The 27,365-nt window shown below is 46.7% G+C and overlaps 1 protein-coding gene across 1 annotated transcript in view; it reads left to right on the forward strand.

The window, feature by feature from the left end:
• The first annotated feature begins 2,917 nt into the window (after window positions 1-2,917).
• LOC146839218 (uncharacterized) overlaps window positions 2,918-27,365 on the forward strand; it is a 503,293-nt gene continuing 478,845 nt past the window's right edge. The window contains 1 exon segment of the mRNA XM_085603232.1: window positions 2,918-4,098. Within this exon segment, the coding sequence (XP_085459358.1) occupies window positions 2,918-4,098 (1,181 nt within the window).

Below are 27,365 nucleotides of genomic sequence, written 5' to 3' on the forward strand. Positions count from 1 at the left end.
CACTGCTCCACGGCAGCTCCCACTGCATTTTCCACGGCATTTTCCACGGCATTTTCCACGGCACTCCACAAGCTCCACGATCTCCACAGGTTCCGCACCCAGCTTAGGCTAAATATTTCCACTGACTAATCTTAGCCAGCTACAGCCCACTCTGGTTTTCCGATCAACTCTCACGTCTTGCCCCTGAACTCTTTAGCGCATCGTAGCGCGCCATAGCAGCATACCGCAGCATCATCAGCATCAGAGCTTTCGGAACTTGCTATCCAGGGCAGACTCTTTTTCTTTTTTCTATTCAACTCTATTCAAAAGAATATAGGTCATAAGTCACGGGCTGGCTCCAGTCCCATCCTTTCAGCTCTCAGCTCCTGAACCCGGGCTAGAAAATCTGCTCACCAGGCAGAGCTCACAGAGAGGTGCATGCCCGACTGGTCACGCCAACGCCATCTTGCCTCTGATCACCACACTATCTTGCCTGTCAGCGTCAGAACTCCTATCCGATTCACATTTGAGTTCGGCATTCTCCTAGTGCCTGGCCTGTGTTGTTGCCTTGTTTGCGTCACATTCTCCAAGTGACTGGCCTGTGTTATTGCAATGTTTGCATCAGATTCTCCTAGTGCTTGGCCTGTGTCATTGCCTTGTTTGCGTCAGATTTTCCTAGCGCCTGGCCCGTGTTATTGCATTGTTTGCATCAGATTCTCTGAGTCCCTGGACTGTGTTAATACATTATTTGCATTAGATTCACCTAGTGCTTGGCCTGTGTTAATGCATTCTTTGCTTTAGATTCTCCTAGTGCCTGGCGCGTGTTATTGCATTGTTTTCATCAGATTCTCCTACTGCCTGGCCCGTGTTATTGCATTGTTTGCATCAGATTCTCCTAGTGCCCGGCCGGTGTTATTGCATTGTTTGCATCAGATTCTCGGAGTGCCTGGCCTGTGTTATTGCAGTGTTTCGTCAGACTCTCCTAGTGCCTGGCCTGTGTTATTGCATTGTTTGCATCAGATTCACCTAGTGGCTGCCCTCTGTTGTTGCCTTGTTTGCGTCAGATTATCCTAGTGCCTGGCCTGTGTTGTTGCCTTGTTTGCATCAGATTCTCCTCGTGCCTGGCCCGTGTTGTTGCACTGTTTGCATTAGATCCTTCCAGTACCTGGCCTGTGTTGATACATTATTTGCATTAGATCTTTCTAGTACCTGGCCTGAGTTACTGCAAATTATACAGCCCAGCCTGATCCATCTCTTTTTCTAAACTCTATTGTTGTTTACATGAAATCTTGACCATATGCGTCTATCTTAAGCTATACCTGAAGCACTTGGGTGCTCCGTGAGCGCCCTTACTTTTCTAAGTTACTCTGAACATTGGTAAATCACCTCCTTTTCAGACATTAATAAGATGTCACGTGATCAACAGAACTTTTAGTTAAATATCTGTGTATGATGAAATATTCCTTGCTAAGTTTCAAAGGCTGTAAAGAAGAAGGGGGAGATTTACTAAGATTTTCCGCTGTGTTTGCGTCACAAAAGTGGGACAAAAAGGCGCAAAATCTTTTTTTCATAATTTACTTTCCAGCGCAAAACTTAATGTGAAGCAGCGCATAGCACTGCTGCGCATTACTTCACACCATGGGGGCCTGCCAAGGGGGGTGCATGGGCGTTCCCGTGCAACCACCCAAGGTTTCTCACGCTAAACCCAATTTACCAAATACAGTAGATTGGGTTTAGCGAGAGAAAACTGCGCCCTTTTAAACTAGTCGCGAGGAAGGAGAAATGCTTTCATTTCTCCTTCCTTTTCTGACTTTGCATGCGTGGTGCACTGTGCAACTCGCATACAAAGTGGGAAAATCTTTCCCCTCGTGTCTGGCATAGTATTTTGTACAGGAAGGGTGCCCTTCCTGTACAAAACTGATGCTGGACTCACACACACACACACACCCTAGCGCTCTGGTGCTGAGGTGTGTGCATGGCGCAGGACCGCTGTAATCAGCGCCGGCGCAAGGGAAAGGGAAGGAGAGAGCCATATCTTTGAAAATATGGTGTTCTCCTCCTCCCTCCCTGTCGCACAACGCATCGCAGCCTCTGGGGTGGGGGGACTGCGCTGCATTACGTGGAGATTTGGTAAATGTCTTTTAAAACCATTTAAACATTGTGAATTCTCATTCCATTATGTTTCAATTTAGTAATTTTAAATATCTTTACATCCAACAGAAAACAAGCCTTGAATGTATGAAATGACCATCAATAACGAAGCTTATGCTGTAAATCTTCAATAGTAGCAGAAATAATGAGCTACAGTATTCAGGAAAACATCAGCGCAGTCGGCGACAGAGTAACATGCACATAAACTGACAGATCCCGGAAGAAGCATCGAGGGCGGTTCAGTGATTGTAAGAGGCTGAGCTGTGCACCTCCACGCCACAAGACGAAGAGATGACCTTAGGAAAATTAAGGCAACAACAATAACAAACCGCCTCCTGTATAAACAAGTGTCCAACACCAGCTTTGATCATGGGATCGGTATGATGTGATTGCAGCAGTGCTCTGTTTTATAATATGATGACAAGCCATCATTCCGTGCTCTAGGTGAATTGTAAACTCTTTCCGGCCAAACCACAGTAACCAGAGAAAAGCACAACAGAGCTGAGCCGGACAACTGACGGGTAAAGGAAAGAGGAGTTCTTCTATCTACAATACAACGGACTGTCCCAATTTGCACCGGCCAAAAGGAAGATACATCTTTACCCGCAAGCGTGCATAGCCATAATCCAATCTAAAGGCACAATCGCCTACAAAGAAACCTTCTACGTATTAAGAGTGTGGCAAATATTTGGTGGCTATTGCATTTTATTGTTAAAACAGAAATCAAACGTGCAAAATACTGCACACATATGAAGTGTGTGAGAAAAACACCAGTGCTTTATCAGCCATGTTGGCCCATCAGGAAATACAGTCGTGGGATGTAGACAAATATATACCCGACCCACAGACACTAACCAAGAAAGAAGAATCATACACATGCAGCAAGAGCTTTAGTTTGTCATCTCTACTCAAGCTTCATCAGCAAACGTACACAGGACAAAAACGATTCAAGTGCAGTGAATGTGTCAAGAGCTTTAGTCAATTAAGAGAGCTACAAAGACATCAGCGAACACACACGGGGGAAAAACCATTCAAGTGCACTGAATGTGTAAAGTGCTTTAGTAGGTTATCAGAACTTCACAGACACCAGCGAACACACACAGGGGAAAAGCCATTCAAGTGCAGTGAATGTGTAAAGAGCTTTTGTCGATTAAGAGAGCTACAAAGTCATCAGCGAACACACACGGGGGAAAAACCCTATCATTGTAGTGAATGTGCAAAGTGCTTTAGTCAGTTATCAAACCTCCAAAGTCATCAGCGAACACACACAGGAGAAAAACCATTCAAGTGCAATGAATGTGTAAAGAGCTTTATTAGGTTATCAGAACTAAAAAGACACCAGCGAACACACACAGGGGAAAAGCCATTCAAGTGCAGTGAATGTGCAAAGTGCTTTAGTCAGTTATCAAACCTCCAAAGTCATCAGCGAACACACACAGGAGAAAAACCATTCAAGTGCAATGAATGTGTAAAGAGCTTTAGTCAGTTATCAAGCCTTCAAACACATCAGCGAATACACACAGGGGAAAAACCATTCAAGTGCAGTGAATGTGCAAAGTGCTTTAGTCAGTTATCACACCTTCAAAAACATAATAAAACACACACAGGGGAAAAACCATTCAAGTGCAGTGAATGTGTGAAGAGCTTTAGTCAGTTATCAGACCTAAAAATTCATCAGCGAACACACACAGGGGAAAAACCCTATCATTGTAGTGAATGTGACAGTAGTTTTCGCGGCTATTCAGCATTAAGGAATCATCAGCGAACACACACAGGGGAAAAGCCATTCAAGTGCAATGAATGTCGGAAGAGCTTTGGTCGATTATCACAGCTACAAAGTCATCAGCGAACACACACGGGGGAAAGACCCTATCATTGTAGTGAATGTGACAGTAGGTTTGGTGGCTATTCTGCATTAAGGTATCATCAGCGAACTCACACAGGAGAACAGCGATTAAAATGCAGTGAATGTGTGAAGAGCTTTAGTCGATTAGAAAACCTACAAAGACATCAGCGAACACACAGTTATTGTGAGAGGAATGAATTAGGGAAAAAATTAATTTCAAATTATGTGGGACATTGAAATACCAGATGATAGAAGACCCGACTAGCAGTAAAGAAGAAAAACAGATAACAGTATTTTCAGAATTATAAAAGTTTTTTTTCCCAGTGATTGTTCACTTCCGTACACATAGCAAAGCGGCATGGTGCACCAGGATACACTGTGGGAGGCGAGCACAATGTGGATTAAAAGAAAAGAAACTTTGTTGATTTTTCGTTGGTGAAGAAGAGATACAAAGAAAAACATTCAATCGCACCTGATCACACTACTTGTAAAAGCAACACTGAAAAATACTGGGACTAACAACGATATTTTCAACTAACTTGTCGGATTTGTGATAAAACCTATAGACCAAACACATCCAAAGTGGACATGTTGTCAGGGCTCTGGAGATGGGAAACTTCATTGGTAAAATGTATGTATTAGTATTTACAAATGCCACTGCAGTATATGTAATGAACTTAAGCGAAGCACAGGTGTTCAAGAAATAACCTATTTTTAGATATTAAAGAGCATACATCTTGTTTTTAAGCAACGTTTGCTGCATCTTTTACAGACTATTATCGGTTGATGGATCAGCTCGTGCCTTGGGCCTTATAACTAAGTGTGAACCGTGCCTCCTCTCCGACTTGGCTCTCCCTATTCATTTTGGGACTTGCCAAACTCTACTTTTTACCAGAACTGAGCCACTGTAAGCAGCAGACTCTGTTTGAAGAATGTGGTGAAATAATCAATCAATCAATCAATCACAGCATTTGTAGAGCGCACTACATACCCGTGAGGGTCTCAAGGCGCTAGGGGGGGAGAAGGCTGCTACACTTCGAAGAGCCAGGTTTTAAGAAGTCTCCTGAAGGTCAAAAGGTCTTCAGTCTGCCGTAGGCGGATGGGGAGGGTGTTCCATGTCTTGGCGGTGAGGTGGGAGAATGATCTGCCGCCGGCGGTCACTCTTCGGATGCAGGGGACGGTGGCGAGGGCGTGGTCTGTGGAGCGGAGCTGGTGGGCGGGGGTGTAGAGGCCGAGTCGCCTGTTGAGGTACTCTGGTCCGGTGTTGTGGAGTGCCTTGTGTGCGTGGGTGAGGAGCTTGAAGGTTATCCTCTTGTTGACAGGGAGCCAGTGCAGGTCTCTCAGGTGTGGTGTGATGTGACTGCGGCGAGGGATGTCGAGGATCAGGTGTGCAGAGGCGTTCTGGATGCGTTGGAGCCATTTCAGGAGTTTGTCCGGAGCTCCTGCGTAGAGTACATTCCCGTAGTCCAGTCTACTGCTGACGAGGGCCTGGGTGACCGTCCTTCACGTTTCGGTGGGGATCCACTTGAAAATCCTGCGAAGCATGCGCAGGGTGTTGAAGCAGGAGGAGGAGACGGTGTTGACTTCCTTCGTCATGGAGAGGGTAGAGTCGAGGATGACCCCTAGGTTGTGTGCGTGGTCGGTGGGTATTGGGGGTGTTCCCAGTGCAGTCGGCCACCAGGAGTCATCCCAGGCCGAGGGGGTGAATCCGAGGATGAGGACCGCCATCTTGTCCGAGTTCAGCTTTAATCGGCTCTTACTCATCCAGTCGGCAACGGCCTTCATTCCTTTGTGGAGGTTGGTTTTGGCGGTGTTGGGGTCCTTGCTGAGGGAGAGGATCAGCTGGGTGACGTTGGCGTAGGAGATGATGTTGAGGTCGTGCTGTCATGCGACGTAGGCGAGTGGTGCCATGTAGACGTTGAAAAATGTTGGGCTGAGGGATGAGCCTTAGGGTATGCCGCACATGATCCTGGTGGATTCGGAGCCGAAGGGGGGGAGGCGGACGCTCTGCGTTCTGCCGGAGAGGAAGGAGGAGGTCCAGTCCAGGGCCTTCTCCTGGATCCCGGCATTGTAGAGGCGTGTTCGCAGTGTGCGGTGGCAGACTGTGTCGAAGGCGGCTGACAGGTCAAGGAGGTTGAGGGTCGCGGTTTCTCCATTGTCTAGTAGGGTCCTGATGTCATCTGTGGCAGCGATGAGGGCAGTTTCGGTGCTGTGGTTCCTGCGTAACCCGGACTGTGATGGGTCCAGGATGCTGTTCTCCTCGAAGAAGCTGGTCAGTTGTTTGTTGACGGCCTTTTCGATGACCTTCGCCGGGTACGGGAGCAGGGAGATAGGTTGGAAGTTCTTGAGGTCCTTGGGGTCCACCTTGGGTTTCTTGAGTAAGGCGTTGATCTCTGCGTGCTTCCAGCTCTCCAGGAAGGTCGCTGTCTCGAAGGAGATGTTGATGGTTTTTTGGAGATGGGGTGCGATGGTGCATCTGGCCTTGTTGAAGATGTGGTGTGGGCAGGGGTCTTCCGGGGATCCGGAGTGGACGGTGTTCATGATCTTGATGGTGTCGTCATCGTTGATGTTGGTCCAGGCTAGCAGGTAGTTGGTGCGGGTGGTGGTCATGGGAGTGGGAGTCTCAGTGGTTGCCGGGGTGGTGATGGCATCAAAGCTGTCGTGGATGTCTACGATCTTGCGATGGAAGAAGGTGGCCAGCGAGTCGCACAGGTCTTGTGAAGTTGGGATGTCGCTGGGGTTGGTGAGTTCCTTCACAACGTTGAAGAGCTCTTTGCTGTTGTGTGCGTTGTTATCTATGCGGTCTTTGAAGGAGGTCCTTTTGGCGGATCTGATGAGGTGGTGGTGTCTGCGGGTGGCATTCTTGTGGGCTGTGTAGCTTTCTGGAGTTTGTTCACGGATCCAGTTTTTTTTTAGTTTTCGGCAGGTACGCTTGGAGGCCTGGAGGCCTTCTGTGAACCAGTTAGCTTTCTTGCTGGTGTGGGTTTTGGAGGGCTTCTTGAGCCGGGCGAGGGTGTTGGTTCAGTTGTTGATCCACTGTCTGATGTTGCGAGCGGCGGTGTCGGGGTCGGTCGGGTCTGCGGGTGGTTCCAGGCGAGAGTGGTGGAAAGCTGGTCTTCGGTGACTTTGCTCCAGCAGTGGTGCCGCATCTGTAGGGTGCGGTGGGTTCCTGGAGGGTGAAGTGGATGCAGTGGTGATCGGTCCAGTGGAGCTCGGTGGTGTGGTTGAAGGAGACGTGGGAGCTTGCGGAGAAGATGGGGTCAAGTGTGTGGCCAGCAGAGTGGGTGGGTGTAGTGACGAGTTGTCCGAGGTTGGCGATCAGGGTGGTGGAGTTGTTGTCGTCGTTGTTGTTCTCGAGGTAGAAGTTCAGGTCCCCGAGGAGTATGTAGTCCGTGGAAGCGAGGGCATGTGAACTGATGAGGTCAGTGATGGAGTCGCTGAACTGTGCTCAGGGTCCGGGGGGTCTGTGGACAAGGGTTCCTCTGACGGAGGTGTTGGGATCGGTGTGAATCTGGAAGTGCAGGTGTTCGGCGGTGTTGAGGGTGTTGTCGGTGTTGGTTGCCACTTTGAGAGTGTTCCTGTGGACAATGGCAATTCCTCCTCCTACTCCATTGGTGCGGTCCCTGCGGATGATCTAATAGCCTTCCGGGATGGCTATGACGATGTCGGGTGCCGAGGAGGGGTTCAGCCAGGTCTCCGTCAGGAAGGCGATGTCTGGGGTGTTGGAGCCCAGAAGGTCCCAGAGTTCCACGGTGTGTTTGCGTGTGGAGCGGGTGTTGAGAAGTATGCATCTGAGGTAGTTGGGATCTTTGGTAGGTGGGCTGGTGGGCCGGATGCTGGCGAAGCTGCAGCTCTGGCAGGAGAAGGGTCCTTGGGTGCGCTTCGGGGCTGCCAGGCAGCAGGTGCGTGATCGTCCGGTGTTGAGTGTGTGGAGAGTGCTGGAGTCGTAGCAGAGGCGGGCGTCGTGGTGTTCGCGGGGACCAGGGGTCCTGGTGCTAGGCGTGGTCCAGGCACGGACGGGCGCTGACGGGCTTTCCTTAGGCGCACCTTCAGCGCGCCAGCGGCACCCGCTGACTGCTGCCTCTGTGCGGCCGTGCAGCGGGCGCCATATAAGGGGAGGTGGGAGGGAGGAGCAGCTGGGAGGCGGGAGGCGAATGGCCGGCGAGGGGGGCGGGGCCGCAGGGGACGCAGCGGCCGGAATCGGGACTGGGGAGACGGCGAGGGAACAGAAGGCAAAAAACAGGGGGGGGCACAACAGGTACAGGGGCAAGAAAAACAGAGAGGACAGATACCAACAGCAGCAATCACAGTTTACACAGTATAAGAGCCAGTCACAGATACCAACAGCAGCACAGTACAGTTTACAATATAAGAGACAATCACAGTGCAAGATAAGAGAATGGGGAAATGAGCGGGACCTATGGCGGGCTTACGAACCCGGCAGCAGCAGGGCTGGGGACACGGGCGCTGTCAGGTAGAGCTGCGCAGCGTGGAGGAGCGACCTGCCTGGAAGCAGTGTCAAAGGTCGCTCTCACTGCCGTGCAGCGGCCGCCATAGAAGGGGAGGTGGGAGGGAGGAGCAGCTGGGAGGCGGGAGGTGAATGGACGGCGAGGGGGGTGGGGCCGCAGGGGATAATGAAATCCCACATCAATAGCATATATGTGCCAGGACAATAAGTTACACTCCCAGCAACTCGTCTTCCACACTGATTGTCCCTTCGTCTGAAATGTTCTGAAGGATTTGTCGTATTAATGCCAGAAGTGGCAGTGACATTCATGAAGCTAAAGCTAACAGGAGTGTGTGGGGGTAGAGAGAGGGAGAGAGAGAGAGAGCGAGAGAGGCAAAGAAAAGGGGAGAAAAAGAAAGAAATGGAAGAAGGGGGAACGGCAGGTGATTTGTATTCACCTAAAAATAGAAGAAGCAGCCGAATACATGTCAATGTGTGACATCACCAGAGAAACGGGCTGAATACCTGTGAATTTATATATTTATTTTTAATGCCTATAGACCCATGTCATGCAAATAAACAGGGCACAAGTAAGAAAAATAGTGATGGAGCCCATTATCAAATGCAAATCACAATGACGTCACATGTAGTAACATCTCAAAAAGTGATGTCAGGTCGACGGCCTGTTTTAAAAACAAAAAACAAGAAACATAAAATGATGTAAAAATAAGTTTTTGGTTTCAGTTTTTATACATCATGTGTTTTTCCCACTATCAGTTTGTAACTAAACTCTGAAATGACTGAAAGTGCAAATATTTTTAAACAGATATGTGGAACTTGGAAATTACATTTTTAAACACTTTTCAGCGAATAAATAAACTGTGCTTTTAATTTGCGTTTTTTTCCTGACGTTGTTCTTGATCCAGCCCCTAAGCCCCAAAGTGTTTCACATTTACAGTGTATTAAGCAATAGAAGGGCTCATTTTGTCAAGTTCTCTGTTCCGCTCATGCGCCGCTCACACAAATAAATAAAGGGGACGCTGCTGGTGGGAGAGATAGTTACAAACACTCTGAGACCTGTGTTTGCAGATGCAAGAAACCAAGCAACAATTCCCAGTCGCAGGCTAAGGAGCTAGGTGGAACTGGGACCCCATCAAACTGTGTCGACCCCCGACTTGTGCCGTGCTGATAAAGCAATAGTGAATTTGAGTAATTTACGATGAATTGAAATGAGAGAAAGAGAAGAAGAGAGCGAGGTGCAGGATATATTAAAGAAAATGAAGAAGAGACACAAGACTTTACCCTGTTCTGTGTACAAGCATTTTACAAAAAACAAGTTGTGTTGCGCCTTGTGAAAAGGCTGTCACCCCCCTTTGTATGTAAATGAGCTTCTGTGAGCTCCCATCTCTTGTAGCGTGGATGATAATGTGAGAACTGTAAGGTAATCACAAACAAATGCTATATTGAAAAATAATCCGCTTCCAGGTCTCACAGCTGTGGATATGTAGTACTTTATTAGTTTTTTTAAATTTACTTTAATTTGCAATAATTCTCCAGGTTACTTTTTCTCAGTATATCGCTTTATATCGCTCTTTACTCTCCATCAGTTAAACGTGAGGTTTGATGTAGGATTTGTTGTTAGTGTCCCTAGACCATGTCTCAATCCCTTTGTCCTCGATTTGTCGGCATCTGTTTTGTCCACACACTGGTCTAGGATGGGCCTTCTCAAGGTAGCAGGCGCTGTAATAGGAATAAGAAATCAGACATATTTGAAATTGTATCTAAACAAATGTGTGCCTTTCAGTTATCCGGCACCACAAGACTCACATCTACACATGTAATTGAGCACCAGACTAAAGTGGCTCCTCCCTGTATAAATATGCGCCATCAGTAATCGGGCTGATGGTTTCACTGATGCGCACAGCAAATAAAGTTTCCGAGTGTTAGAAGCCGGCGTTCCTGCGCGCACCATTGTTGTCAAGTGCGTGACCCGGACCCCCCTGCTCCCACATTAGGCCAAGAAAGGACACTGTCCGAGATAGCCCTGCTCACCCCATTAGTAGCTTGACACGAGCAGCCAGGCTTATCTCCAAGGCACGAGTGTTCTGTATGTGCAACCATGCCCACAGCAATCCCAATGATGTCACCACAAATGGAACAGGTGCACATACCTGCCAGCAGTGAGAGGCCGAGAGAGTGTCCCTCTGAGCCCGCACCCCGCCCCAGGCGATGACCCACTTTACCTGGGGGGGCGCGACCCCACTATCCTCTCCTGCAGCAGCGGTTTGGCCACACTCCATAACCTTGTCACTATAGGCAAGGCGCGCTCGGGCCGGTAGTTCAGCTCCTGCGGGTCAGCCGGTCCGGGCCAACAACGTTCAGCACAAACTCCTTCCACAAAGCCTTCCACACAAATCTGGTGCCACCCCACGTTACCTTTGAGGGCCCGATCACATGGCCCTCCTCTACAGAGCTGTTAGGACTTCTTCGCTCCCCGGTACTCCTCACCAGCACCTCTGGTGGCACCTTCGACACGCACCCCCGGCGCGTCCGAGACTCACTCCTCCGGCCTCCAATGACCAGGCGCACCTCACGACGCCTCGGCTGGCACCTTGACACGCACCCTGTGCATCCGAGTCTCGCTCCGTCTCTGGGTGCACACGATCTTCAGGCACTCTCCTCTAGTGCCGCAACTGCACTCCACACACATGCTGGAGACCCACCTCGTTTCTTGGTGCACACGATGACCCAGGCGCTCCCCACTAATGCCAGGTCGCACCACAACATGCACACTGCGCGTCTGAGTCTCACCTCCCTTCCTGGTGCACACGAGGTACCAGGTGCTCTCCACTAATGCCCTGGCTGCACCACCACACACCGACCCGCGTGTAGGAGACTCACTCCTTCTTATTGCCCACAATGTCCCGGCACTCTTCACTAGTGCCTGGACTGCACTGTGACATGCACCCCCTGCGCGTCTCGAATCTCAGCTCTCTTCCACGATGCCCACAATCCACAGGCGCTCCAACACCTGTAGCCGCAGCAAGACACACACCCTGCACGTCAGAGTCTTGATTTGCTCTGGGTGGCCACAATCAACTTAGGCACCCCTTCGGAGGTCTGAGGGTGCCACGACGCGGTCCCACCACCACGTCACTTGAGACTTCCTGGAAACTTTTATGTTCCTGTGTTTCCGAACAGGGAGCCAGCTCACCTCGGGCCCTTGGTGTACAGGATGCAGCACACAGCAAAGGCCTGCTCAGGAAGAAGGGGGGACGCGACCCACTGTAGCGCCCTTTCAGTCTCTTCTCAGTCAAGAGCTACAAACTGCCCACAAGCCCCAGATCACGAAGCAAGAGTCAAGTGTCTCCTGCAGCCTATTCAGCAACTCTTCCTGAGGCAGATCTTTTCTTCCCGATTGCGGACAGGTCAAAGCCGCTAGAGACTCGACCAGTCCACGGCGTCTTCAAAGCGCTCCCAGCACTTCTCCGAACGATACTGAGACCGTTCTCGACGACATCATCAACATAACCAAAGTCTTAGGGTTACAGTTCTTTCAGTTTTACCCCTCATTGTCTTTGAAGTTTCCTTGTGCTCAGGGGTCCCTGACCCCTCCCTAAATCAGTCTTGCTTATCTCCCCCCCAGTGTCACCGTCCTTTCTTTGATACTGGGGCCTGGATCTTTAATTACTCAGAGGGAGATGGGTCAGGCAATTCACATTCTTCTGAGACACACAAAAGGTCTAAAGCACAAACTCAGCCATTTCCTCAAACAGCGGTTTCTGGACACACAGTGACAAAACCATCCACCCAAAAAGATGCATTATGACGCTGTGAGTTCAGACATACCAAACGTCACTGTTTCATTTCCAATGCTTGGGAAACTAGGCTAACAATACTACACCCAGCCTCCCCTATCCTGTCCTATGGGCAGGATGGCCTTTCACCAGGGAAAATGAAATGGAGTATTTTCCACTGTCGGGGCCTAGCACCCACACTGGCACTGGTCCTGCCTTTTAACTACACTGCACCCTGCCTAGGGGTTACCCAGGACGTCCTACAGGGGTGCCCCAAGTGTATGCAAAAGGGAGAGTCAGGCCTGACAAGTGGTAGCACTTGTCAGGACAACATGCTAATTTAGCATAATGCGCGCAGGCCCTACACTGAAGACCTATGTTTCCTCTCTGCGCATTTCTTTAGTACTAGCCCTGGAACACACAGTGCACATCACTTAGGGATCTTGCAAGTAAGACAAACATACCAATCAGAGACAACCAATCACCACTACAATTTATACAGGGAACATCTATACTTGCACACTAATTAGCAGTGGCAAGTACCTACAGCATCTAGCTTCACAACTCTCTGTCAGGAAAACGGTCTAGGGGAAAACCAAAAAGTTTAAGTGAACTTAAGCCAACAAGGACAAGTCCGACACAGAGATTGTGCGCATTGGCCTAAATTTTAATTGGTGAAGTTTCACGCAATTTCGCTGATACGCACAGCTTATAAGGTTTGTGGATATTGCGTACTGTAAGCAGATCACTGAAGTTCACTCTGAAGTAGTAATTAGGTAAAAACATAGTACGTAGGGGGCGTGGTTTGAGCCGCCGACAAGATGGCCGCTCCTAGCTGAGGCTATTTGGAGCCTTTCTCAAATCTTTCCTTGAATATGGATTGGCTGATGTGGGGGAGCGGACGCGTGGGCACAGGTAGCTGCTTTTCTATTTTGCTATTTCACGCTACCTAATGCCCTGTTCCTGCCGCGTCCCGCTCCCTCATAGTTGACGGCAGCACCGGCCATTTTGTTCACGGCAGCTCGCTGCTTCTGTTTATCCTCGCAATTTGAATTCCCCGCGTTGCTGGCGTTGCTGGCGTTGCTGGCGTTGCTGGCAATGCTGCGCGGGTCCCATTAAGCTTCTTCTCTACATTCTTCTGGCAGCCCTCCTGTTGTGCCTGTGACGACTCTTCAAGCTTGTTTGACTGTTTTTGCCACATCTGTGCTGTCTATGGGAACTCTGAGGAGACGCTTCTGAGGAGATTTTGAAGACTTTCAGGAACTTTACCCTTCTTGTTTGTATTGGAGGCACTTCAACTTCCTCTGTGGAACCTCACATTTATAATTTTTCTCTGGTTAAGGGACTCCCAGACTGCCTTGTTACTGGAGTTGCTTCCTGCTACTGCCATGTTTTTTCTCCTTTTTTTATTTATTTCTGAGACCTGTTTTATATTATTTGCCTGTAGGTGGCCCTCCTGCTATTTCCACATATTGATGATTGGCACTATTATTACCAAGCTTTTTCTTATGGTCAATTGACCAAGTGTGCAGTCAATACTAACTGGTGCAGATCATTGACAGAGGTATTTGGTCTCTCTTTATTTTTTCAACTGCTGTGAAATACCAGAGGTACCTTGCCATAGCCTCCCTGTTACTGGGTATTTCTCTTTTTTCTTTTTTTTGGGCTATATTTATTCTTTATTTATATGGAGTTACCCTCTTCCCTTGGTCAAGGACATACTACGGCAACTATGTCTAATATTCGCAAAGACTCAAACGCTGCTGCTGCATATAAGCGCCAGAAAAAAGAACCCAACTCTCCCACTAAATCTCCTCTACCTATCACCATGGAAGACCTTATGGAAGAACTTAAACTTATCAAGCCTCTCGTGATTGATACTAATGCTACTATTCAAAGGCTAGAGGAGAAGTGGCCTAATCTAGAAGCTAGGGTGTAGGAAGGTGGAATCTGACTATATGGTTGCCCCCACTTTTTTCCTGGTGTTTGAATGGTTTTTGACTAGTCTGGCTGGGATCCTGCTATCCAGGACCCCAGCCTATCTGCTTTCTCCCTTAAACAACTTGGTGTGCATATTAGATGCACTAGTGATTGGATACTGTGGTACCTTATGAGCCCCTAGTATATGGTACCTTAGGTGCCTAGGGCATTGGTACTTCACAGGCCTACCAGGGGCTGCAGCATGTATTATGCCACTCCTGGGAAGCAGACTAAATCTGACACCACAGGCCTGATACTGCAGCCATAAATGTGCTTAATTTATTGAGAACTGTTGATCTTTTGAATGTTTACCTGGCTCTAATCTCATAAAGAGATTAGTAGAGAATATTTAGTAATAAATACATATATATTTGATATATATACCTGTGTGGTGTCTTTTCATTTGGTAATTCAAGAGATTATAAGGTAAAACAAGCTGCTTTACATTCCTCAGAGACTTAGCATGAAGGCTGCTCTCCACAGCTACCACTAGGATAGCTTTCTTTAAAAGGTTGCCTTTAAACCTATCTACCATAAGAGTTGAATTGGACTGGTGCAAGGTGGCCACTATAACTAGTGACCAGCATATGCCAGGCCAACTTCTCACATAGGGTGTCTGAGGTAGAGCAGAGAATCAGCGACACTCAGGACGTAATCCCTCAAGTTGCAGCCATGTCCAAGGAAATCGCTTTCCTTAAAGCTCAAACTGAGGATTTGGAAAATCGCAACTGGCGAAACAACCTTAGAATTTATGGCATTCCAGAAGGAGAGGAGGGTACAGATATGATTGCTTTTTGAAAATACACATTCCCAAACTTGTCGGTCTCAAGGACGGTATTCCTCTTAACTTACTGCGTGCACACCGCATTGGCTCCAATCTCCGAGGTCAATCTTCCTCTTCAGCGGTTGCTCGCCCCCGTGGAATAATTGTTCTATTCTTGGAGTACACTGAACTCTTAATGGTCCTTTCAGTGGCGAAACTTAGAAAGCAGATGCTGAGGTCCGGCCAAAAAGTTTTTTTCTCTCAGGACGTGGCGCGGGCAACCGCTGCTCGGCATAAAGTGTTTTTGTCTCTCCGCACTGATCTTCCATCAATGAACGCTAGATATGGCCATGTACATCCCTGTTTCTTCAAGGTTACCTACAAGGATCGTGCCTACTCCTTTGATCGTCCTGATGATCTGCGTCAATTTATCTCTCGTCATAGAGGAGAGGCAATGGACTCTGGGGGCTCCTGAGGAATGTTTTGCCAAAGTGTTTTTTTTCTTGTGTGGTTATTCTTCTTGCATTTTAACGCTCAGAGGGCATATGCTCTCACTTATTTGTTGTTTGTTTAATCTTGTTGGTTTTTCTGTAAGGTTATTTGTTTATGTTCAGTTGTTATGCAAGCCATTTCTTATTACTGTTTGCTTTTTGTATATCCACAGGTGTTCTCCTTTTATCAAAGTCCTTCCTGATGTCTCCCTGTCTGTGCCCTCCCGTCCCGCTCCTCTTGTTTCCTGTTCACTCCGAGATTTGGTAAGTGTCAGTCTTTTCGTCAATTATTAGTTTTAGTCGTTGTATTGTTTTTCTTTGTTTATCGTTTGCATCTTCAGCGCCATGCTCCCAAGTTTCTATTTTTTCTTCTTGTTATTTCCATCTTGCTCTCTGCTATGTTTCTGTTCCTGTATATATGCATTGGGTTCCGGTCGCTTCCAGAGGTCTTGCAGGTTCGGCCGTATGTTTTTTTTATGCTGCTCCCCGCTGCCATATGATCTTTTCATTCTCTTTTGGATATGTATTCTGTTTTTTTTGACTGAATTCTTTCGACTCTGTGTCAACATTTCTTTGTATATCACTTATTTTCTCTTTTTTCTATTCTTTCTTTTCTGCTTCTCCTTTGTACATGTTTCTTTTTTTATCCTCTACCTCTTACACAATGCACATACATCTCATTTTTCATCTGTTCTTCCACTATCCCTTGTTTTGTTTCTTCTTTTTATTGCTTATCTTCATCATTTTTTATTCTCTTCTTCTTCCTTGCTTCCTTTCTTTGGTTACTGTTTTTATATTACCTGTTTGGTTTATTTGTGTCCTTTTCAGCGCATTAACTTTACATTTTTTGAAGTTCTGCACAATGATTTTACTAACTTATTGATTTAAGTTATGACCTTGTTACTATTAATGACTTTTATGCCTTGCAATGAATGACAATGTTCGGATTATCTCTTAGAATGTTAAGGGATTACGTAACCAAATCAAAAAGCAAAGGGTACTTACCCATCTTTCCAAGTTACAATGTAAAATTGCAATGTTACAAGAAACACATCTCATTGATAATGATGTTAATTCTCTTAAAAAGCACTGGGTGGGCCATGATTACAGTTCCCCATCCAAAGACAGGAAAAACTGAGTGGTGATACTGTTCCATAAATCCTTATCCCTTACAATAGATAAAGAGGAGAAGGATGAAAATGGACGCTGGCTTCTCCTCCATACTATTATTAACGGATTCCATATTTCTTTCCCCAACATTTACGGCCCGACTGGTATTGATCCACACTTTTGGCAATCCATGCCACACACCCTTCATGCATGTTCTGATTTCAATCTCATACTGGGTGGTGACTGTAATCGAGTCATGGACCCTTTTACGGATAGGAAATCCTCTTCTAGGTATATCCCTAACAAAATGCAAAAGACGTTTGTTGAGACCATTTGTAAGAGACGTTTGGTCGATGCTTGGAGGATATATAATCCTGACAGTTTAGAATATACCTTTTACTCCCCTACTCACAACTCTACCTCTAGAATTAACAATATATTTTTAAGCCCACACCTCCTTTCTGACCTCCTGCATGCAGAGATCGGCTCTATTCTTATTTCTGAACATGCCTCGGTTTTAATTAGTTTAGACCTTCCTTCCCTGCCCTCTAAGTCTCGTCATTGGTGTTTTAACAACTATCTTCTTAAAGATTCTTCCTTTATTGATCTTTTTAAAGACTTTATTTCCGAATTCTTCCTTCTTAACACTAGTCCAGAAATGCCCTTTCATATTCTCTGGAATGCGTTTAAAGCAACTGCCAGAGGTTTCATTATGGATTATGTAGCTGGTAAAAAGAAACAACATCGCAGAGAATCTGCTGCTATGCTATCCTCTATTAAGGAGTTGGAACATGCCTATTTCTCCTCCAAAAATACTGATGCTCTCAAGACTTTGTTTCAAGCAAAACTCGACTTTAAAAGGAAGTCAACGGAAGAAGCCTCAGGGACCTTATTAAAAATTAATTCTAAATTCTATGGTGGTCATAATGAAGCAGGTAAACTTTTGGCAAATTATTTAAAGATTAAATCTCAAAGATCGAGAATAATTAAAATTATTGATGTCCATGATACTCCCCACTTTAATGACAAAGAGGTATTTAATTGTTTTACTGATTTCTATAAACGCCTTTACACCCCAGAATCCCCCCCTTCCCTTCAGATGCTGATCTTGATTCCTTTTTTAACTCATTACCCCCCTCGGTCCTCCTCTCTTCCTGATTGTTCTGTTTTGGAAAAGGATATATCTCTTTCTGATATTAAATTGCCTTTGTCAGGGGCGTGGACGAGCCGCGGACCAAGATGGCCGCGCAGCTCTGAAGCTCTGTCGGCCGGTACGGCAACCGTCAAAATTCCCACATTCCAGCGAGGCCAATGACCAGCATTACAGCAGCGATGGTCCGGTGAACTGATCCGGACCCCTTTCGATCCAGAATCGGAGCGCTGGGAGCAGAGATATGCTGGCGTTAGGAGCGGACCCCTGAAAACAACATGGCGGCGGAGCAGCGTCAACAAGCTGAGGGGTGGCAAATCACAACTGGGGGAACATCGAGCGGAGCGGAGACTGGCCTGATCGGGGTGCGGTGAGATGCAGGGCACGGGCCGCGGCAGCCGGCGGCAAAACTCCATCAACCCTCATTGTGCTGCTGGGAGACGGCTCAATTAACCTCCTGGGTGACCCATTCCGCAAATCTGTCTGCACTCGTAGGAGCAGGGCCAGCGGGTGCCCGGTGCTCGAGGCAGTTAATCCTCGTAGTCACCGCAAGCTAGGGGGAAACTAGATGGCCACGTTCCCATAGCAGCCTGAGCCTACGCCTGCCTGCTGCCATAAGGCCCCGCCCCCCGTTACTACAGGCTGATCCTGCCGCCCCTCCCCCATGATCTTTAGCGCACACCTCGCTGCATTAATACAACAACTGGGCCCCGAATTATCGCAGTTGGCCACTACAGCGACATTCCTAGCCTGTACTAGTTATCTGACTCAAGCCCTCCTGCTCATCTCCAATTCAGCGCCACCAACCCGGAACAGCGGCATGGGTCGCAAAGACCCCAAGCAACGGCTTCTCCCCTTTGAAAAGGTCACAGAGACAGCTTTAGAAGAATCCTCCACAATGGCAGAAGGTGGGCAAAGCGCAACCACATCAGAGGACATCTCTAATACCATTGGCGCACTCCTGCAAGTAATGAGAGCAGGATTTAAGGCCCTAGATATGCGCTTTGACACGTTGAATACACACATTGCGGATTTAGGCTCTAGAATACAAGTTCACGACAGGCGCCTCCGACCTCCGACCTGGAGGACGGGACTGCGCAAATGCTCAAATGACTCGAACGGGTGGAGCTTATTCTCAAAGATGTGGCTATAAAGAATGAGGATTTGGAGGCGCGTAGTCCCCGGAACAAAGTCCGCATTCTTGGGGTCCCCGAGTCCACTACCACCAGGCGCATGAACCCTTTTGTAGAATCACTATTGATCGATCTATTTGGAAGAGACTCCTTCTCACCAAGCTTTGTGGTGGAGCATGTACATCTATCGCTAGGTCCTAGGCCCAATCCAGGTCTCCCACCCAGACCCATTATCGCTCGAGTCCTGAACTTCAGAGACCGGGACACAGCACTTCGAATGGCCCGTGAGCGTGGAGAAACTATCTGGCAAGGCTCCAAGCTGTCCCTGTTCCCACACTTCACCATTATGGTACAGGAGGCCCGGTGCAAATATAATGGTGTTAAGGCCACGCTCAGAAATCTTGGTCTGAAGTATGGCATGTTGTACCCGGCTAAGTTGCGAGTGGAGGTCAATGGGCGTGCCCGTGTCTTTGATAACCCCACAGAGGTGCAGGAGTTCTGCCATTCATACAAGCTCACTACCAAAAGACCTAGCGAAGAAAATAGACTGACCCCACCTCACAGTGGATCTGAGGCAAGCAGGGAACTTTTCTCCGGATCAGGACCTGGCTGAACTCTTGTCTCGGCCTCATCGCATGCAAATGACCATGGACATTGGGATAAAATTTATACGTGATGTTCTTTTTGGTTGCCTGAAGGCAGTAGGGGCGACGTCACCCCCTCATTGGTGTACACCTAAGTTTGTTTGTTGAAATAAGAATGTACCTGAAATGGGACTCCTTTCATAGCTTTGCGTTACAATTGGTACTTTGTATATCTTGGTTAAAGTTCGCATTGCCTCTCCGGATGGGTGGGGAGGCTGGAAGGGGGGTGGAGGGGTGGGTTTTGTTACTATTTCGATATACTTTGTAAATTGCACGGTACAATGCAGTCCAGCATAGCAGGAATATATGAATATCGCACACCCAGATTAGCCTTATACTGACAATATGGCCCAGTTAGGACATAACCCTGGCCCCACGGATCTAACGCTGATGACGTGGAACATACGCAGCCTAAATGACACGCACAAGAGGAAGCAGGTATCGCATTACCTACTCAGACATAGAGTAGACGTTGCCTTTTTACAGGAGACCCACCTGCCCGCATCAGACCAGGCCACCTTTGCCACCTCCTGGGGACCCCATAGATATTTTGCAAACTTCAGCAATTATGCCAGAGGCGTGGCCATTCTTGTTCACAAAAGAGTCCCTTTTTGCCCGCACTCGATTATCCAGGACAGTGATGCAAAGTACCTAATCGCAACAGGCACGTTACATGGGCACACAGTAGCATTCGTAAACATATATGGCCCGAATAGTGATTCCCCAGATTTTTTTTATTTCATACTTGCCCAACTGATGCAACTAGGCCAGATGCCCTGCTTGATGGGTGATTTCAACGTCACGCCGGATCATTTACTGGATAGCACGTTGAGAGCACCCGATCCCAAACCCCATGCACGCAAGGCCCTGCATTCCTTATGTGACCAGCTCTCTTTAACAGACGTGAGTAGAACACTCAACCCACAGCACACAGATTACACACACTACACTAGCTGCCGCAACACCTGGACAAGGATTGATTATTGGCTGGCCTCCCCAGCAATATTTCAGTGGTGCTATTCTATACAGACATTCCCCCGCACGTACTCCGATCATTCGCCTGTATCATTGGTATTGAAAATCCCCCGTCCTGAGGGCTTTGAAAGGAAGTGGAGGATCCCCAGTCGTGCTCTAGAAGATGAGTTATTCCAACACGAAATTCGGGAAGCCATAGAGGACAACTTCACCATCAACACAGGCTCGGTTGACTCTGCAGCAATGTTATGGGAGGGATTCAAAGCATATATAAGGGGAGTCTGCATTTCAAAACACGCCGGAGTCCTGCGCGACTTACGGGGCACACTAGCCCATCTGGAGCAAGATCTTAAAGAATTAGACTCTAGGCAGGGGTTCACACATAACTCTAAGACAGAAACGTGGAGGTTGGCCTTGCTCGGAAGATTAAAGAGATACTGCTGAGCGTGAGACCCTCTACATGGGGAAGTACCATAACGCAAAAAGATATGGCGAGCGCGAACGGCCGGGTCGCGTCCTGGCACAAATGATCAGACCCCCATATAACAAGGCATATGTTACCAACCTACACACAGCATCCGGGGAACACATTACAGACCTGCTTGATATTCAGAGGGAATTTATGTTCCACCTTGAGACCCTATATACCTCCAGATTGGGGCCTGACCACACAGAACAAGACACTTATTTATCGGAGATTGCACTGGTCTACCTCGAAAGCTACATGCAGGACTTCCTGGGGGAGCCCATTTCGGGTGTAGACGTGACTGAAGCCATTGCTGGTCTGAAGTCCTCATCGACCCCCGGCCTTGACGGCTTCACAGGCGACTTTTATGAAGCCTACAGAGAGCTGCTGGTGCCACAGTTATTAGAGGTATACGTGGAAGCCCTGGAACGACAGATTTTGCCGCCCTCACTATGCGAGGCGGTCATAATCCTCCTCCCAAAACCTGGCATAGATCCCTTACTATGTGGCTCATATCGCCCACTTTCACTCCTGAACTTAGATTATAAAATCTTGGCCACAGTCCTTGCCAATCGTTTATCCCTCTTTTTTTTTATGTTTGAAAGCTTTATTAAAAAAGTTGATGACAAAAGAGAGATATCAGCATAAATTGCAATACAGAAACCAATGAGAAACTTAACATTGCTAATATCAGTATTAGAAACCACAAAGCATTTTTTAAGAGAATTTTTAACATTGAGGGAGGTAATGGGAGGGAAGGATAAGGGAGGAAGGGAGGGGGAGAGGGAAAGGAGGAAATAAAGATAATAAAATAAACCATACCATATCTAAAAATTACGACACATATTCAAATTGTAAAAATCGTAGAAAATCAGCGATGCGAAGTTACCATCATAAAACAAGCAATAATATTAAACAAAACTTATAGCAAATAGCAAAAGGAGAGAGTTCGAGACGTTCAAGGAGGTTTAAAATTTTCTGCACTGAGACATATAGGTTTCTTTAGGGCCAAGCAGTCCAAATACGTGGTGAGAGGCAACCAGAAAAGATCAACATTACGAGCAGGTTTACAAGTGGAGGCAAAGGAAACGTCCAGTCTGTGAAAGTGGCATAATGAATTCCACCAGCCTTGTAAGGAGATGGAAGCTAGAGATTTCCAGTTGGAAGAAATATGTTGGAAGGCAAGCGCAAGCGCGAGGTCAAAGAGACCGTGTAGATGAGCAGGGAGATTCAAGGAGTCAGAAAGGCTACCCAAAAAGAGAAATGAGTGTATAAAAGAGGAAGGAAGAGGGAAGATACGGGAGAGGCATGACCACACTTTCCCCCAAAAAACAGAGACAACAGGGCACAGAAAAAACATATGGAAAAGGTCAGCTTCAGAAGATGAACAAGTCCAGCATTTAGAATCGGAGGAGGGAGAAAAGCGGGATAAAGAAAGAGGAGAAAGGTAAAGCCTGTGATACAGATAAAATAAGGATTGAGTAAGAGAAGCAGAGCGGGAAATTTTTAAAGATCTGGACCACAACTTATCCCACAGAGCAATCGGCCAGGTACAACAAAAATCCGATTCCCAAGAAAGCTCCACTTTCGATTTGACACGATTAGGATTAGGAGATACACAAGATTTATAGATGAGAGATGCTTTAGGGAGTGTGGCAAGAATATTAAGAAGAGAAGGAGGAGGTGACGATGATGATGAGGAGGGAAGAGAATAATAACGATCAAGGATAATTGCCATGAGGGTTGTGAATTTCCGCAGAAAGGAACGAGGGCACCGAAATAAAAGTTGAAATTGGGGAAAAGAGCAAGGGGATACACCGTCAAAAAGTTGGTTGACCCACATTATGCCCTTTACCCTCCATGCTTTCCAAAAAATAGGTCTATTTCTAAAAAGGATAAGAGAGTTATACCAAATAGTAGAATTTAAGAAGGATGTACGTGTGACCTCAGAGGGGAGAACCAAAGGACTTAAAAGAGAAGAGGTATGTTTAAATAGGGGGCAAAGATAAAAAGGATTCCTGGAAGAGAATCGCATCACCTCGGCAAAGGAGAAGGGCAATAGTAAAGATTGCTCAATAAGAAGCCAGAGGGGCGTGAAAGGAGAGAGAGTTGATGAGATCCATCTCGAGGCCTGACGTAGAGAAAAGGATCTATGATAAAGACGGAAATCAGGAAAGTTAACCCCACCATTGGATTTAGGCTTACGGAGGGAGGCAATGGAAATTCTGGATTTCTTACCTTTCCAGAGAAAACGAGAAAGAAGAGAATCAATTTTTTTAAAGTAAGATGCAGGGATGTGAACCGGTAGCATAGAGAGGGTGTAAATTAAAATAGGGGCGATCATCATTTTGATTGAATCCAAACGACCCCACCAGGAGAGATAGAGGGGATTCCAGGCTGAGAGTGACTGATCAATTCTGGAAATAACTGCCGACAGATTCAATTTAACCGAGGATGAGATGGAATTGGAAAACAGGATACCAAGGTACTTAATCTTGGAGCTACTCCAGGCAAAACCAGTAGCAGAGAAAAGATGGGGAAGACAGGATGAGGTGAGAGGAAGAATTTCAGTTTTGTCCGAGTTGATCTTATAACCGGAAACCAAAGAAAAGGAATGAAACTCGGATAATAAGGGGGGGACGGAGGATTCAGGGTCAGAAATAAATAGTAAGATGTCATCCGCATAGGCAGAAAGTTTCAATTGATTAGAGCCATATGGGAAACCAGAAATGGAAGTGTTATTGCGAATGGAGGATAAGAAGGGCTCGAGAGATAAAACAAAAAGGAGTGGGGAAAGAGGGCAACCTTGGCGAACACCTCTCTGAAGATTAAAAGATGGAGAGAGTTGTCCATTCACAAGTACCGAGGCCTTGGGGGCAGAATATAGGAGAGAGACAAGGGATATAAATTTGGGACCAAAACCATGCCATCGCAATGAAGCGAACAAAAAAGACCAGTCAACCCTGTCAAAGGCCTTCTCTGCGTCAACAGAGATAGCAGCAAGAGGGGTTGAAAGTGAGGGAGCTTTATTTAGAACGTTAAGAAGAAGGCGAGAGTTGTCCGAAGTAAGCCTGCCCTTAACGAATCCGCATTGCTCTTTGCCAATGAGGTGAGGCATAAGGGGGTCTAGGCGCATTGCAAGTAGCTTGGCAAAGATTTTGTAGTCTACATTGACTAACGAAATCGGTCGGTAATTTTTGCAAAACTGGTGATCACGACCTTCTTTGGGGATCAAACAGATGGAGGCATCTTGAAAAGTGCCTTCAGCCTTGCCAGATGAGGAAAATGATTGAAAGAGGGCTAAAAGTTTAGGTAGTAGGATGTCTGAAAAATGCAAATAAAATTCCACAGGAAAACCGTCAGGGCCAGGGGTCTTCCCTTTAGTAAGGGCTGACAAAGCTGCAGAGAGTTCCTGAAGAGAGAGATCGAGATCAAGATCCGGAAAATTCAGGTGAGAGTTAGACGGCACAGGGAGCTTCTCAAAATAACTCTGAATAAGGGAAGGAGTGGGAGGACACTCTGGGGTATAGAGATTCTGATAGAACAATTGAAATTGCTCAAGGATTTCTTTGTCTTTGTGGAGAAGAGTGCCAGCAGAAGAATATATTGAGTCTATAAGAATGCGCTCCTTACGGGACTTGAGATAATTGGCCAAGAGCTTACCAGATTTGTTGCGACCTCCGTAATACCGTGCACTACTGCGAAGGAGAATCGAAGAAGCGTTGTCTGTAGTTAATTTGTTGAACTCTAACTTAGCTCGCAGGAGATCCGGTGACATGAATTTATCAGAAGAAGTGTAAAACTGGTGCTCTAGAGTTTTAATATGAGCCAGGGAGGATTTCCGCTTTTGAATAAACTGTTTCTTCTTCCGAGAGACAAAGTCAATAATGAAACCCCTCGCGGAGGCTTTAAAGGAGTCCCACAGAGTGTGAAGAGAAATACTAGGGTCTGAGTTGAGAGAGAAAAATTCCGCAACGAAAGAGCGAAATGAAGAAGAAAAATTGGGATCAGTGAGGAGTGTACTGTTAAAGCGCCAACGGGAAGGTTTAGGCTGTGGTGGGAGTAGGTCAAAATCTGTCACGATGGGAGCGTGGTCCGAAATGACAATAGGTTCAATGGAAGAAGACAGAACGTTCTGAGATAAAGAATTAGAGAGGAAAATATAGTCAAGACGAGAGAAGGATGAGTGAGGAGGAGAGAAAAAGGAATAGTCCAGCGTGTCAGGGTGTGAAAGGCGCCAAGAGTCAATAAGATGTGATTGTGAAATAGTATTAAGAAATTGTTTGTGGGGTTTATGTGGTGTGAAGCGGACTGTGGATTTGCGGTCGAGGAACGGGTCAACAATCTGGTTGCAGTCACCACCAAAAACAAATGATACATCCTTATATTGAACACATTTCTCCGTAATCAAAGGCCAAAAAGAACAGTCTGCTTGTACAGGCCCATAAACATTAAAGACAGTCAAAGGAATCGAATTTATCAATAATTTAGCCAGTACCCAACGACCTTCAGAGTCCGTCTCCTGGGACACAACCGTACATTTAAGCCTCTTGTGACAAAGGATAGCAACTCCATTCTTTTTGTTGTCAGAGGGCGAAAATAAAACTGTACCCACCCAACTTCTTTTTAACTTCAGGGATTCAACATCATTAAGGTGAGTTTCTTGCAAGAGAGCAATATCTGGGTTGTAGGAGGCCAAATGGGACAAAACTCTCTGCCGCTTAATGGGGTTAATAAAACCTTTTACATTCCATGTAATAACTTTGAATTAACAAATAACATAGAATCAAGTAGGACAGAAGAAGTAAAAAAGAATAGGCATACGCAAAAGACAAGTCGAAAAGGAGAAAACTTTGAGAAATATCGATGAAAAAGGTTGAGAAGAGAGGAAAAGAGGTGAATGGAAACAAAGGAAAATCGGAATTGATCAACCCGTACAGGGAAGAGAAAAGGATAAAGGAAACGGGAAAGGAAAATAAGTACAAGGAGAGACAGCACATATCCCAAAGGGACGACTGAGGAGAACATACCTGAGGGGAATACGAAATAGGACAACGGGGAAATGGCGACACTCAACGAGACAGATCCCCCAAGACGGGAGACCAGGCCGGACCGCACCGGAACATAGAACATAGAACATAACCGAAGAGCCAGGTTGAGGGGAGGCCGGTCCATCTAGATAAATGAATAAAGAAAAAGTAACATTTGAAAACATGAAAACATACTATGACGAACCAAGGATGAAAATGCAAATGTTGAAGGACAAAAACTGGACACAATTCTTATATAAAGGTATGAGGGAGTTTGAGGTTAGAAACATGTGAGTAAGAAAAACATATTTATAATCTAATACGTAGAATTAATAAACAGAGACAGAGGCAGGGACAGAAATGAATGACCTGTAAGGGAAGCAAAAGTTAGACATTTCAAGTAATCAAAAAGTATAAAACAATTAAACAATCAGCCACAAGAAGACGAGGAGGTCTCCATAGCAGAATTAGAACGGGTATGAATGAAATTTTTGAGTTCAGCAGGATCCTGAAAGGTCCAAGTCTGATTCTGTAGCGTAACTTTGAAAGTGCACGGGTGAAATAAACCAAATCTAGCACCAAGGGATCTCAGCGGAGCTCGTAGGGACAAGAATTCCTTCCGACGAGAGGCAGTAGCGTTTGAAACATCTTGGGAAAGATATACTCTCTGACCCAACCAGGAGATCTGACGCTTGGCTCTGGACGCTGAAAGGACAGAGAGAAGATCTGTGAATTTCAGAAAAAGGATAATGACTCCCCTTGGCCTGGTTGACGTGGATGAACGAGGACCAAGTCTATGCGCTCTCTGAATATTGAGGGAGGTGGTGGATGGCATGTCCAGAAGCTTCGGGAGAAAGGAGGAGAAAAAGAGCACAGGGTCGTCCCCTTCTAAAGCTTCCGGCAAACCATAAATACGGAGGTTGTTCCTCCTGTTCCTATTTTCCAACTCCTCCGTGTGTTGCTGAAGCGCCAGAACAGATTTTTCTAAGGAGGAAACTCTCAGGGAGGTAGAATGAAGGTCCGAAACCTGTTGCTCCACCACTGTAACTCTGTTGTCGATAGATGACCATTTCTCCTCAAGAAACTGCATCTTACTATTGGTCTCCTCAACAAAAGGCCGAAGGGCACGAATTTCCTCAAAGAGCATCTCCATGGAAATGGGGGATGATGGTTTCTCTGATGAAGACGCATCTTGTTTAAGGCGCTTAGAAGATGAAGCTGATGGGGGAGAGGATTTGTTTGAAGGAGACTGTGTTGAGGAGGAGCGGGGGAGGGTTACTCCCGCCATTGGTGCTACCTTGGTAGGAGAGTCCATCGGTATATGAGGTGAAGAGGTTACCACAGGAGAGTTCCTCGAAGGGGTAAAGACGAACTTTGGATTACGTAGCTTGCCCATAGAAGCC

Source organism: Triturus cristatus, chromosome 4_2 (assembly GCF_964204655.1).
Source record: "Triturus cristatus chromosome 4_2, aTriCri1.1, whole genome shotgun sequence".
Taxonomy (NCBI): domain Eukaryota; kingdom Metazoa; phylum Chordata; class Amphibia; order Caudata; family Salamandridae; genus Triturus; species Triturus cristatus.